The 15175-nt window shown below is 35.8% G+C and overlaps 1 protein-coding gene across 3 annotated transcripts in view; it reads right to left on the bottom strand.

Moving 5' to 3' along the window:
- The window catches only part of LOC125844029 (rho GTPase-activating protein 7-like), a 45060-nt gene that overhangs the window by 24991 nt on the left and 4894 nt on the right, over positions 1 to 15175 (bottom strand). For all 3 annotated transcript variants that reach the window (XM_049523260.1, XM_049523258.1, XM_049523259.1), the window contains exons 2-7: positions 11946 to 11982; positions 8928 to 9004; positions 5777 to 5847; positions 4969 to 5047; positions 4308 to 4452; positions 4039 to 4158 (exon numbers count right to left, since the gene is read on the bottom strand). In XM_049523260.1, the coding sequence (XP_049379217.1) occupies positions 4039 to 4158; positions 4308 to 4452; positions 4969 to 5047; positions 5777 to 5847; positions 8928 to 9004; positions 11946 to 11982 (529 nt within the window). The remainder of the gene's footprint in view (positions 1 to 4038; positions 4159 to 4307; positions 4453 to 4968; positions 5048 to 5776; positions 5848 to 8927; positions 9005 to 11945; positions 11983 to 15175) is intronic.

Below are 15175 nucleotides of genomic sequence, written 5' to 3' on the forward strand. Positions count from 1 at the left end.
GCCATCATTACGACCCTACTCATATTATTTCTCTTTTTCAATAGGGTCGTTCCATCAATTCGAACTATCCTATATAATTTCTATTTTCTAGTTGGGTCGTGACATCACTCCGACCCTACCCATATAATTTTATTTCTTAGATCGTGACCACTTTTAGCCATCAAATCTAATACTCCGGCATATGAGCATGTTCCGACCAATTTTTCGGTGACTTGTTTAATATCGACTCATCTATTGATTCCAACATGATCCATATACTTTATACTAGATTTTGAGCACTTTGTTGCTCAGGGGGAGTTTAGTAGCCTTGTATGTCGATTATGCAAGTCACTCTATGGTCTGAAACAGTCTTTGCAAGCTTGGTTTGGGAAGTTTCAACACTGTAATTTTATCACTCTGTGTTTTATCGACATTAAGCATCAAATTCAGTATTTCATGAGAAGACCAAGCACATTGAGATTAATTAATTTTGTGAAGTCGAGTGATCAACTTGAAGATATCTCACCAAACCCCTCATCGGTCCTCGTGTTAATAACATTTGTAACAAGCTAGGTGCATGAATTGTATGCACTAGCTTGAGGGGAGTGTTAGAATATGAATAGGTTTATACAATCCTATTAGAATAGGAATTGGAATAGAAATAGAAATAGGAATACTAAATAGTATCCTACTTGGTAAAGGATTGTATTCTAGGGTCTATAAATAGGGTCTCAATGTATAATAATGTAGATACAACAACAATTCAATAATATTCTTCTTCTATATTTCTCACATCTTCTTCTATATTTCTCACATCCATTTTCTTTATATGCCATACTTCTCCCTGATCACCTCTTACCACAGTGATTGTTCTGCTGCACTAAATCTCAAAGTCACTTCAATCTTCATCATCAACTTTACTTCTTAGTTCTCAGATGATTAATTGCCAAAGCGCCTTGCTTCTTGCTAACTGTGAGAGCATTCAATTTGACCAAATGAAATTTTTTCTGTCACGATTCCCTTCCCACAGGAAATTCCCTCTTAAGGTTTCTATTCTCATCACAACATTTACACAGGTAGGAAAGAGAGACGTCATATAAGTAGTTTGAGCATCAAATACAGAATTGATTAGGATTACTCTACCCCAAAGATAAATACTGACTCTNACTTCTTAGTTCTCAGATGATTAATTGCCAAAGTGCCTTGCTTCTTGCTAACTGTGAGAGCATTCAATTTGACCAAATGAAATTTTTTCTGTCACGATTCCCTTCCCACAGGAAATTCCCTCTGAGGGTTTCTATTCTCATCACAACATTTACACGGGTAGGAAAGAGAGACGTCATATAAGTAGTTTGAGCATCAAATACAGAATTGATTAGGATTACTCTACCCCAAAGATAAATACTGACTCTTCCAGTTGGTTAGCTTTTTTTCATGTTTTTCTATGACCCCAATCCAAATCCTTTTTTGACTTGCTCTTGGCCCCCAATGGCATCCCCAGATAATTGTAGCTTGTTCTCCAATTTAACCACCAAGATTTCCAACCAAAGCTTGGATATCATTCCTCATTAACTGGATAAATAAACCTTTTGTTCCAGTTAATGTGCAACCAAGATGTGGCTTCAAACAAAATGAAAATCACCCTCAGCACTTTCAATTGTTCACTGTCAGCCTCACAGTACACAAGTGAATCTTCATACTGCATATGAGAAATCTCTATAGTACTATCAGGCATCAGCCCTAAAATTCACCTTAAAACCCATTATCCAGTTGTTATACTGAGCAGTCTTTAACATATTCATTCAGGCTTCCATAGCAATGATGAATAAGAAAGGAGAAGGGAATCACCCTATCTATAACCCTTTTGAGAAGGAAAGAAACAAGCTGGAGAACCATTGATCAAGATTGAAAATTTTACTGTACTGAGCAATATTTGATCCAACTAATCCATCTTACTCAGAATTTCCACCAGAAAGTTCCAGTTTAAATGATCATATAACTTCTCAATATCTAACTTGGATAAAATTCCAGGTTCCTTTCTTTTTGTTCTTGCATCTACAATCTGTCTGCCTTGAATGAAAGTCATCTGTTGGCTCTCCACCAATTGGTTTACCACTTTCTTGAATCTTTAATTCAACAGCTATGTGATGATCTTATACACACTGCTCATTAGACTAATAAGCCTAAAAACCTTCAACTCCTTGGATCCCAACTTCTTGGGAATCAACGCCATAATGGTGGAATTAAAGCTTTTCTCAAACATTTTCTGATTGTAGAAATTGTGCATGACAGCTACCGCAACCTCGTATATTGCCTCCCAACAATGCGTGAAAACTCCATAGAATACCCATTAGGTCCAGGTACTTTATTCTCTGTACATGCCTTAAGGCCCTTAACACTTTCCCCAAATTTGCCAAGAGTGTTATCCAGTTAAGATGGAGGATAACATAATTTACTTTACACTTGGTTTTAAGTAATACAATATCATTAGAAGAGACAAGGAGAGGTACGAATGTACAGAACGTGGCCAGAAATCTAATGAGAAGAACAATTAGTCACAAAATGATGGGGTGATTGTGCGAGACTTTAAAGGAGGTTTTGAAAGTTAAGGAGACCTTTATGAAGAGATGGAAGCTGCATGACCAATTTTCAGAGTTTTTCTGTGCAAGAAACTACAACCTGATGGGTATCCTATGGCTTTTTTCACACATTGTTGGGAGGTAATAAACAAGATGTGATAGCTGCAGTCCAGAATTCCAGCTCCCACCATAGGCTACTTTACACTGGTTTATTACACTGTTGTGTGGGCCACCTCTTTCATTTCAACCCCTATCATCCTTTCCCTTACGCTTTTGCACCCCCTTTATCTCCTTCCCCATCCTCGTCTCACCTCTTTCTTCAGTCACAGATTTCCATTTTTTTCCCTCTTTTCTTCTATTTCTTCTCTTCCTTTTTTCCTGTTCTTTTACTTCCTTTTTTTCCTGTTCTTTTAATTCCTTTTTCCCAGAGACAATTCCAGCAGAATGATTGCTTCTGAAAAACATCATTACAGAAGGAAGACTAATCTTCTTTTTTTTCCTCTATGGAGTACTTTAATGAGACCTATTGAAATATCAAACCACACCTGCCTGACTTAATATTTTTAGACAACAAATAAGGTAGAATTAATCAAAACAAGAATGCTTAAAAATTCATAATTATATCAGTTCATTCACATTCAATTGCAAAGTACAAGCTTTCGATCAGTACTCCATCTAAACAGTACAACACAAGCTATTCCAGCAAAATATAACTTTTGATCCTGAAGAATGGGTGAAGGAAGGAAGAAGGTTTCTGCCGTAGCTTTGGGGGTTGAAAGCAGCGTCTATGGAGACTAGTTGTCCTGGGTTTTCTGTGGATGGAAGCTGCCTGACATAAGATATGTCCATGGAGAGAAAGGTGAGACTTTGGTGTGTTGGGGGGAGTGGCTATTTAGGTTGAAGGTGCAGAGAGGTTTCCAGTGAGAGAGAGTTATAGGATGGAGGTCAAGAGTTTTGCAATGGAGAAAATACGGTTATGGGTTTTGCAGTGGAGGAAATGTGGCAGCTTGATGGCGGTGAAAGGGTGAAATAAGGTGATTGCAGAGAGTTTGATGGAGTGGAAAGTTATCATGTAATATAGAAATATAAGGAAATGAAGATATACTGGAGAAAAAAACAAGCGGGAAAAAAAGAAAATTAAATAGCAATTTAACATGGCAATGTCAGAGAGCGAGTATAATACAACTTCCATCATGAGACTAGTTATGTATGTCTCGAGGGTTTCTAGTTTAACTTTGAATAAGATTAGGAGGGTAAGAGATTGCCCATAAAGCCTCGGTGTGTAATTGGATTTTCGGGACAAGTTCAGGAAGCAACTTATGTACTTCCCCTTATTAATAAACAACAACAACAATAAACATAAGAAGATACTACGCCAACCAAAAAAGGTTATCAAACTAAAGTTTAACCATGCAATTTAATGCAAACAATATCTCGATATTACTCTTAACCGATTACAGGAGGGCAATGATTGCCTTACCATACTTCTCAAGGAACCTTAGTGCCTTTTCCAGAAATGATGGGCCTCCATCTATATCTTCTAAGGCGAGCAAAATCGGTCTTCCAACAACTAGAGATTTGACAGGGCGTTTATCCCTCCCTGAATTAAAAGAAACCAGGTCAGATCTTTATGCCCTGACAATAAACAGGGAAAAGCTGCAGTTTCATTTGGACATAGCAGCCAATCTCATCTGGAGCATTGAAGATGTGAACACAAAAGTTTGGCAGATTGCAGCAAGAGCAACTAACATTGATGGCAAGACCCATCAATAGAATCACCAGTGTCATTCCGGAAAATGCCATTGTGTCCCATAACAAGAGCAGCACTTGGTGCTTGTGCAAGAGCATGCTCTAGGACTGTCTTCCACTCATACAGATCCTCCAATGTCTCTGCCTGCAGTTCAAAGTTAAAAGCTCAAAAGACGACTTCTACTAATGTATGATCCAGGAATAAGTATAATGTAGCAGAATTGCATGGGAGCTTGATGTATGTGGCAGGAGACAGGAATCATACACACTACTTGCAAGTGAAGAAGAGATGCAGGTAGAACTCAAGTCATTTTAGAGTAATTCCTACATTAATTATAGCGTCCTTCATACATATGTACTCATCAGGCACATGTAAGATGATAATAAGCCTAATTATAGGTTTTTCAGATTAAAAAATTATCTAACATCGGTTCAGAGTACTTTTTTAAGTTGCATGTTCAGTTTTCTATAATCCTAAAGTTAGAGAGTATGAAATAGACCAGTGTAAAGTAACCCATGGAGGGTTCAATTATATAGAAAAGAAGCAGCTCTTTTTGCTTCCCAACCCCTCCAGGTATATCACTTGTCACATGCATCGACAGTTTCTGAGATGATTTTCCTGTTTAGAAGAGAGACAGAGAGAGAAAAGTGAGATAAGTACCTTAAGAGTAAAAGCTCGCCCATCACGTCCATCAGGAAATAGTACGGTCAAAAGCTTTTTATCTTCTCTAACAACAACACTGAATATCAAGGAATTGTAGTAAGAGAAAGACAGACTCTGAACAAATTATAGGCCCGTTTGGACATGTGGTATGAAATTATGATTTGAGATCATAATATGAAATCAAATTGTTATGAAGTTGAAGTTTTGTTTGGAGATGCAATTTGAATTTCTTAAGTTGTATTTTTTTCATAACATAAAAATCCCACAAGTGGTGAAAACTATCAAAATTGTCCCAATTCTTATATATAATCTTACCAAATGAAAAAATTATAGTCCATAAACAAGACGTCGGAATATCCTAAGGCCCCGCATTGATAAATCACATATCTCCATGTTCCTTTTATAAATAAATGTTTGCGATTACAAACTTTCATATACACATAATTTTATAAAAATTTATTTACTTGTCAACAAAAGTAGTAACTAGCTATTTTTTAATATAATCTTTTCACATGGTACAAACAATCTCTTCACGCCAAGCATGAGACTTTTTTTTACAAAATCTAAAAGTAATAGGTCTTTTTTACAAAATAGAAACTTAAGGGTTAAGTATTACATTTAAAGAAGTTGAAATCATGATGTGGAATCCCAAATCATGCTATTTGGAGAAATTGAGATTATTTCAAACTATAATCCCAAATCGCAATGTCCAAACGCTGATTTTAAATCATGATTTAAAATCACGACTTCATATCGCATGTCCAAACACGAGCTAAATATAACAAGTACATGACTCATTTATTACCTCCCTGAATTATTCAAGTCAATTCCTCCCAAAGTTAGATTCACTTCACCTCCTTGCTGTGGAAGTGTACTCTATATGAGGAACACAATGAATTAGTAGAGTCTAGATGATAAAATCAACAAGAGTAAAAGCTTCAAAGGTAAAAGCTAAAAAATTCATGGAGAGAAAATGAGATTTCCCGACATTAAACATCCAAATTAACATTTAGAAGCAAAATTAGACTAAGAGTTCTCACAGCCTTCCAAGATTTTTCAGTATTTGAAAGGTTCAAAATTCAATCACTTCAGTCCCTAGCCAGTTGGAGTCGGCCATAGAAATTCTCTTAATTCACTACACGCTATGCAAGTCCATTTCATTCCAATATTAAATTACTTCCATTTAAGAAAAAAATGAATGGTTCTCTAAACATCACATGTATCCCTATATAACTAGTGTAACCCAACCAGTTATTATTGCCTATTGGATCCTTACCTTTGATTATATTCTATTTTTAACCCAAGTCTTGATCAATGGGTGATGCAAGAAATAATCATTCCATAAACTGGCTTTGACTTGTACATAAAAACCCCATATAGTACACATGTTCCATCTATAGAAAGATGATTCAAGAAATAATCACAAGACAATATCTATGTTGGGCATACCAATGGTAATTGATATGAATTGAAGAGAACAAAGTCACTCATTAAATATACTCTTGTACTATCAGAAATACTTTGAATATGCCCCTTGTTATACTTTCGGTTCAAATATACCCCTCTCGTTATACTCTGGCACAATTTGTCCTTATTTTGACTGAGGGAGACATGTCAAGCTTAGGGCATCTCCAACCCATTCTCTATTTTACTCTCTAAATATAGAGAATCAAATAGAGAGATTCTCTATATTTGGACAACCAACTCCAACTCAATTATCTATTTTACACTCTAAAAAAAAGAATCTTCTCTTTCCTCAATATTATATAATATTTTTATTTTCTTATTTCATAATATAAGTCTTTTTTTTTCAAATAATCCCCCTATATATGTAATATAAGATTATATTTTACCATAAATTTTTAAATAAGATAAATTACAAGTAAATATTATCTATTATACATAATAATGGACAATTCAAATAAAAGTGACATCATTCATGAAATACAATTACATAAATATTACATCATCGTAAAATTTATTTTAAATTTTACATAAATAATCAACTTTCAAGATTATTATGTTGCTCCCATAAATGTTCTACTATTGCATCAAGTATTTGCATGCTCATTAATAAGTGTAGTTTACTAATTTGTCACTATATCATAAACGTAGATTGTTTGAATTATCATTTAAATTTTGTGCATTCTTCATAATGATAAATAATTATAATTTTCAATTACATATTTAAAGTGACGAAAAAAAAATCCGAAAAATTGTTAATTCGGGATGTAGTAGACTAGTCAATAATAATATTTTTAGATGTTTTGGATTTAATTACTCACTTAACACATGCACTTTTCATTTTTGTGATGTTATTTTCTTAATACAATTATAAATTATAATAAAACTAACTCATATCTCAAATATTTTTTTACCTCATTAATAAAAATTATAAATTAGCATAAAATTAAAATTAATATAATATATATATATATAAATTACATTAGAAAATAATTACGAATATTAGAGACTTAATTAATGGTCTTATATAATTTATAATATGTTAATTACAAATGTTATATAATATAAACAATATTAAAACAATCAAAAAGTGTAATAGAGAGGATGAATAGTAGTTCTCCAAATTTAGAGAATTACTATTCACCTCTCTATAAAATGAAGAATAGAGGGTTTTTTGGAGTGTGGTTGGAGACCCTATTCTCTATTTTACTCTCCAAATATAGAGTATAGAGAGTAAAATAGAGATGAGTTGGAGATGGTCTCAAGGTTGAATGACCCACCCCCAATTTTAGATACCCGATTTTTATAGAACCCTGCCCGTTTAACCCCATCTATAAAATGAAGAATAGAGGGTTTTTTGGAGTGTGGTTGGAGACCCTATTCTCTATTTTACTCTCCAAATATAGAGTATAGAGAGTAAAATAGAGATGAGTTGGAGATGGTCTCAAAGTTGAATGACCCACCCCCAATTTTTGATACCCGATTTTTATAGAACCCTGCCCGTTTAACCCCATCTGACCTATTTTCTTTTCTTTTCTTTTCATCATCTTCTTCTTCTCTTTTCAATACCCAAAGCTTCAATGCTTGTTCTTTTATGGTGGATTTCTTTCTATCTTTTTTTCAACAGCTTTCACATTCTAAAGGGTAGTTTGACAAACAATCTTGGATGAATCATTTTCTTCTTTTTAAAAAAATTGAAAAAAAATAAATAAATAAATAAAATCCACCATGAAAAAACAAGCTTTGAAGCTTTGGGTATTGAAAGAGAAGTATTTTTTTTTTTTTTTTTTTTGATGACAAGGGAAACCCGCAGCCGCTACCCTTTGGGTGCGCACAGGGTAAAACCCCCGCTCCTATGCAATAGCTCGCAAACCACATAGGAGAGGTAACCCGCACTAGGCAAGCCCGGTGCGACGAGCTCGACCCAGAAGGCAAACCCCTTGCTTTCGCTGGCAAGGGGTTTCGAACTTGAGACCTCCAACATGGAAGTCCCAAGCCCAAACCACTGGGCCACCCCGAAGGGTTTGAAAGAGAAGTATTAGATGATGAAAAGAAAAGAAAATAGGTAGGATCGAGTTAAATGGCTAGGTTTCTAAAAAATCGGGTATTTAAATTTGGGGGCATGTCCCTTCATCAAAACTAAGGACAACTTTGTGCCAAAGTATAATGAGAGGGGTAAATTCTGGACCGAAAGTATAACGGGAGGGGGGGGGTATATTTGGACCGAAGGTATGACAAGGAGTATATTTAAACTAATCATCATAGTACATGAGTATATTTGACCTATTTCCGTAAATTTAAACTATCAAATTTCGAAGAGCAAAGGGAAGGAAAGAGTAGTTACTAGCTGTTTTTTCTAGAATTAAATCATCAGCTTGAATACAAGCTATGATTCTCTCTTTTCTTTAATAGTAGATTATGCAACCAAATAACCAGACGAACAAAAAAAATCAACTTTGGAAAAAAAGAACAAAGTGAGAAACTATACTAACAGGATCATTCTTGAAAAAGACCAGAGATGTACGTGTAAGGATGAACCAACGCTTTTTCCAAGACTTCCAACCTAATCCTGCAGAAAGTTATAATTTAACAATTAGGATATCAAGTGACCAAGTTGGTCTGATAATGGTGGAAAAACAGAGGTTTCCATACAAAATGGATGGCACATAACTTTCAACCATTGTAGACATTATTTTTTAATGATTCAATTATTATACAAATTATATCTCGGATAGCAAGTCTCCTCCCAAGAACAATTTGGTCCCAATAATCAACCAACTTAGGGTGTGTTCTGCAGTATGAGGAAAATGTTACCTATGAAAACTGTTTTTTTGGGAAATGTTTTCTAGGAAAATAAGTAGGTTTCTTACTTATTTTCTTGTGTTTGGTACGTAAGCAAAAAATATTGTCCTAAAACCATTTGTATATAATCTAGACAAATACTATGGGAGGTGGGGTTGGGGTAAGAGTGTGGGGTGGTGGGGATGGAGGCTAGGGGGCTGAAAATAACGTATGTTGGAATGACACAATCAGTGTGAGCCCTATCTTCACGTATCCTCTCCCAACTTGCTATCTGATTGAGAGTGTCATCTTTTCTGTGTCCAGTTACCCCTGTTAGCTTAGCTCCACTACTTCAATTTTCCTTTCAGTAGTTTTAGCATTTCAGCTAATACATACTCTGCTCTGCCCTCAACATTGAATGACATCCACCATTCCTTGACCCTGTCTCTGAAACCATCCACCTCCAACCACCAAGATTCAAATTTGAAATAGGATTTCTTCCACTCCCAATCCCCACATGTCAAAGTTATTGGGATATGATCAGATGTTAATTTGGGAAGTACTTCTGTTTGATGTTGAGCAACTCCCCCACCCCCCCCACCCCCACCCCCGCCTCTATGAACAGTGCAAGAATCTATCTATTCTTGATGCACTGCTATGTTCTTCCCCCCCTTTTCCAAGTGAATGACCCCCTGACCCCCTTAATAAAGAGGGGTCAACCAACTCTAGCTCCTCAATACAGGCTGAAATGCCAATCATGGCACCACTGATCCTGTGGCAATTGGATCTTTCTGCAGGGTATCTTGTCACATTGAAATCCCCCCATACTACCAAGGACCATCGACTCTGTTTTTAATGGTTTGTAATTCCTCCCATAACATTCTTTTGACTTCCCTATTACAGTCTGCATAAACTGCACTGAGATTCCAACTGAAGTCATCATTGACTCCTCTGAATTTCCCAGTGATACATTGATTGCCAATCTCCACAAGTTCCCCAATATCCCCACTCTTTTATCCCGAAGAATTAAAATACCCCCGCTACTTCCCTGAGCCTCCTTGTGTATTTCTCCTTTCTATCTATTGCTCCATATACTCTGTAATAGACAATCAGGTGGTTCAATCTATTTTAGTTTCTACCTCTACATAGATATCAGCCCCCCCATTGGTGCAACAACTTCCTGACCATGTCCCTTTTACTCCCCCCATTGACTTCCCTAACATGCCATGATAGAAATTTTTTACTTTCATTGATTTGTTAAGGCTAACATCTTCCCACTAGACCTAGGTTCCCCATCCTTGAAGTTCATATCAAAGAATAGATTCCTTAACTCTGTTGGTACTGTATTGTTTGTCTCGAGTCTTGACTCTTCTTTCCCCCTTTCTCCCTGCCCCTTCTCCTTTTCTCTCCTCTGATCCAGTTCTGTCAGAAAAAGAAGAGCTTCTCTCTTGCACACTTTGAAGTCTACTCCAAACTGTTGACCAAGTTTTATCATGTTTTCTTGTACCCAAGCAGTAGCTGATGAGTTTAAGTCTTCCTCTTTCTCACTATTGTCAATCTGCAAAGGCTCAGGTACTGAATACATTACCATCAGTGATTCCGAGAAATTAAACTCTCCCACCTCCTTGTTCTGATTAGAGTTATGCGGTGTTGTTGTTGTCTCCCTTTGCTTCTGTATGTTTTGATCCCCCTATGTGTCAACTCTCGAATATTTTTCCTCCATCTCCTACGCATAGCAACTTCAGATAATTGCATGCATATTTCTTCTTTGCCTCATCTTCCCATTGATATCCTCACATCTCCTTTGAGTTCAGGTGCTGAGAGACTGCTACTTTCTTTGCAAGAGAAATAGAGTCTAAGAAAGGCTCTGCTGTTAATTTAATCTTGGGCGGAGCCACTCCTGAAGCTTTGAGCTCGGAAATAAAAGCCATAGCCCCAAGAGATTTAATCAAAAGAGGGCCCAATTTCTTTACACAGCTGGTCAACTAAAGCTTTTAATACCCCTGAGCTTTCCACATGCTCCTTTGGGGGACCCACATCACCAGTTGAATTTAAATTATGGACCAGTGGGTAATCCTCTTCCTTCTCTATCCTCAGTGCTTCTCGATGACACAGAACTGAGCCAAAAGGGACCTCAGTTGGTGGTCTTGGATTTTGTGCCTGAGGGCATTTTCCCTACTAGAGTACTTTTTGGGCCCTTTCTCTACTTGCACACTGCTCTCTTATTTTCAATCTTATCATAAATTTTCCCAGGTTTGCACCTTCATAACTAACATTTGCATGTTTGTCTCTATCAATATAGAATCAAACCAAATAGGTCAGGGTCAATAGGGACTATCCCTTTCCTTTCTTCTGAAAGCCGTCATACTGGATTTCTCTGCATCCCCCACTCACTACCCACCACAAGGAAAAGAACCTCAGCTTTCTAAATTAATTATATTCCAAAATTCCTTCAACAACAAAATCTAAGATCCTCAAATGTTCAGACGAGCCTTTTGAGAAGAACAACAAATTTAGTCTTTTATCTTAACGGATATTGTTGAACTTCTACTGACTAGAAAAAAAGTGTAGCCCTGGATTTATATATAACAAAAAGTCATTATCAAGTAAAAGCTTGTTGACAAAGTTATAACCAACTAGTGCATAAGAACTACGCCAAATCATGAGGGACCAGCATAACAATCATCAAAACACAAAGGTGTCAAGGAAACTGGAAAAGCTTTACGGACCTTTTGAAGAGATAAACAGCGGCCCGCTCTTGAAAACCTGCAAAGAGGCGCCAGTTAAAAACTTGAAGCCCAAGAATTCTAATTGTAAAGCAAGATTAGAAGCATTTAAAGAAGAGGCAATACTGTCTTCGTGAAGAAAGTATAATTAAAAACAATGAACTATAAGATTTGGAGACTATTATCTTCATATAGTTCAATAAAGGCATAATGTTGGATTTTGAAGTTCAGCGCTGTCAAGCTCTGCATATTTCTGAATTCTAAATGGCAGCAACTTCATTTGTTCAGACTTTATTTGATTCTGGATGAAGGCATTACATAAAGGAGCAATGATCTTATGACGTCGTGAACAGATCTTTTATCTCATCAAGAAGAAGATAAAAGCAAGAGAAAATAAATATTCAAAAAATAATAAGCAACACTAGAACAACAGTATCAAGAATGAATAACAAGGAATATACATGATTCATGAAACAGGGGAAAAGCCATGAACCATGAAACAACTCCCTAAGCAGATAAGACAATTTCGATTAAATTGAACAAGATAAAAACAAGATTCAAAATAAGTTAGTAATAGAAAGGCAAAACAGAAGTGCAATAAAAACAATATGATCAAAGTAAGGAGTTGGTAATAGGAAAGCTGAAGAAAAGGTTTCATCTGTTTTCAAAAACATTTACCAAAGAGATCTCTTCAAATGTGGTACGAAAGCAAGGCAGAACCTATTTGCAAGCTTAAGTAGGCATTTGGCCATAGATTCCAAATATTGTTCACTTTATTTGGAATTTATGGAGTTGGAGGTGAAGATGGAATTGTGTTTGGTTATACTTTTTACAAAGAATATTGGAATAATGTTCATGCTTGAATGTACTTAAATACAACTTCAAAAGTGAAATGTAAGTTGAAAAACAGGTTATAAGTTGTTCTCCAAATTTGCAATACAACTTCAAGTTAGATTTGGAATTTTCATGGCCAAACAAGGATATTTAAATAAAGTGAAAAATTATTCCGGAAAAAAGTGAAAAATTTATGGCCAAACGGGTCCAAATATAATTACTTGTAATTGTTTGGCTTTTTTGTGTAAGTTGTTATTTGTATATGACATGGTTAGTGTGTTAGAAGTTCCCTGCATTTATCCAGGGACTCAATTTTGCTTGTTCATCATTGCACCTACTTGGTGCAGCTTAATATTAATAAAATTGATTCACTTCTCAAAAAGATAATAACAGGAAAGACAAGTAGGTTAGACATTAGACAAAAATAAGATCCATCTTAGCTCTAGAACCTCAAAATAAGAAGATAATAGGAAACTAGTTCTCATCTCTGAATTCCAGTGAAATCAAACGCAGGTCTGCATCAACAATTATGATGTCTTATAGGGAACTGACTAGAGGACCTAAGTGGTCATTAGTTGTAAAGTAATTGTAAGTAGGATGTCAGGTTATAAGTTGTTAAACTAGATATTTCACACATTGGACAAAAACATATACATATCCTGTTTGAGACCTATAAATTTGTACGTGTTCTATTCATCAAATCATCAACACATCCTTCCTCTTTTCTAACTAATTTACATGGTATCCTTTATCAACAAAAATTATTCAAGTAATATCAAAGCCTCTGTAGATACAAGTAGCTTTTATCTAATGACTAGTCAAAAAGTTCTCTTCTTTTTAAATATTTCTTTTTTGTATTTTTCATTATTACTTTGTGCTTTCTTTTTCTACTTTTCTTTGAATAAAGTGGTCTTTGGGTCAACTTGTGTGCACCTTCCAAACCAGTAAAGATACAGGATAACTTTATCCACCAAGATTTAGACATATGACAAGTAATAATATAATTTTCTTGCCTCTACTAGAATTTGATTGCTACTCTCCAATGATCTTCATTCCACCTACATCGACCACTATGTATGCCCATGATTCTCATTCCACCTTCATTGACCCCTATGTACATCCTTGGATGCTGCTTCTCCTTCTTTTATAATTTTACTGTTGTTGCCAATTTTCGGTGATCAATCTAGTGGCAACGCACCTTGCTCTGGAAACTGTTCCGACATCACTACGTTTTTCCAACGATCGTTCAGCAACTCCAAGTCTCTGTTTTAGTGATAGTTATGGCAACGATTTCAGTGAAATTTTGACAAACATAACTTTATTGATGGCTTCTCAATAAGTTCTCATGATTATTGTTCAAGCAACATCTCATGGCTACAACCCAGTGACTATATTTTTTTGTTTTCTCAAAAGTGAAACAAATTCAAGTAAATTTTTACCTTGTGTTTGAGGTCCGTCAGAGAACTGGATTCTCATAGGACCCCTGAAGCTTGTAGCTCGATCAATAGACCGGTGTAGAAGGTCGTTATTAGGTGAAGGTTTCCTTAATTCTGAGGAACTCAACTGCTATTCCAATCCCTTTCTAATGTGGATAATGAAAGAGTTGAATGAGAATGCCTCGTCATTCTACCCACATACACCATGTCACTCTTTTTTTATAAGGACATACAACATGTCTCTCTTCCCCACCCTAGGCTTGGTTTTGAAAAGAATGGGCAAGTTGAGAAGCGATTTCCTTTTGCAAGGGAATAAACTAAAAAAGTTTTTCTGTCTCATCAATGTCATCCAAGTAGGAACAGGAACAGTGGAGGCCTCAGGATCAAGACTTTAAAGCAAAAGCTTACACTGTTAAAAAGGCATTGGAGGTTCACCCAGGAGGAAAACGCACTTTGGTGACAGGTAGTAGTTGAAACATTCTCCTATTAAAGTCCTTAGTTAACAAAAGGTTCAAAGGCTCCTAATGAAGTAGGAATCTTGAAGCAGATACACTCTTTCTGGAGCAAGTTAAATGAAAATTTTGGTTTGTTTATGTGAGAAATATTGGAAAAGAATATTATTGAATTGTTGTTGTGTCTACATTATTACATTGAGACCCTATTTATAGACCCTAGAATACAATCCTTTACCAAGTAGGATACTATTTGGTATTCCTATTTCTATTTCTATTCCTATTCATATTCTAATAGGTGTATAAACCTATTCCTATTCTTATAGGATTGTATAAACCTATTCCTATTCTAATAGGATTGTATAAACCTATTCATATTCTAACACTCCCCCTCAAGCTAGTGCATACAATTCATGTACCTAGCTTGTTACAAATGTAATTAACACGAGGACCAATGAGGGGCTTGGTGAGACATCTGCGAGTTGATCACTCGACTTCACAAAATTGACAA

The sequence above is a fragment of the Solanum stenotomum genome, chromosome 11 (assembly GCF_019186545.1).
Source record: "Solanum stenotomum isolate F172 chromosome 11, ASM1918654v1, whole genome shotgun sequence".
Taxonomy (NCBI): domain Eukaryota; kingdom Viridiplantae; phylum Streptophyta; class Magnoliopsida; order Solanales; family Solanaceae; genus Solanum; species Solanum stenotomum.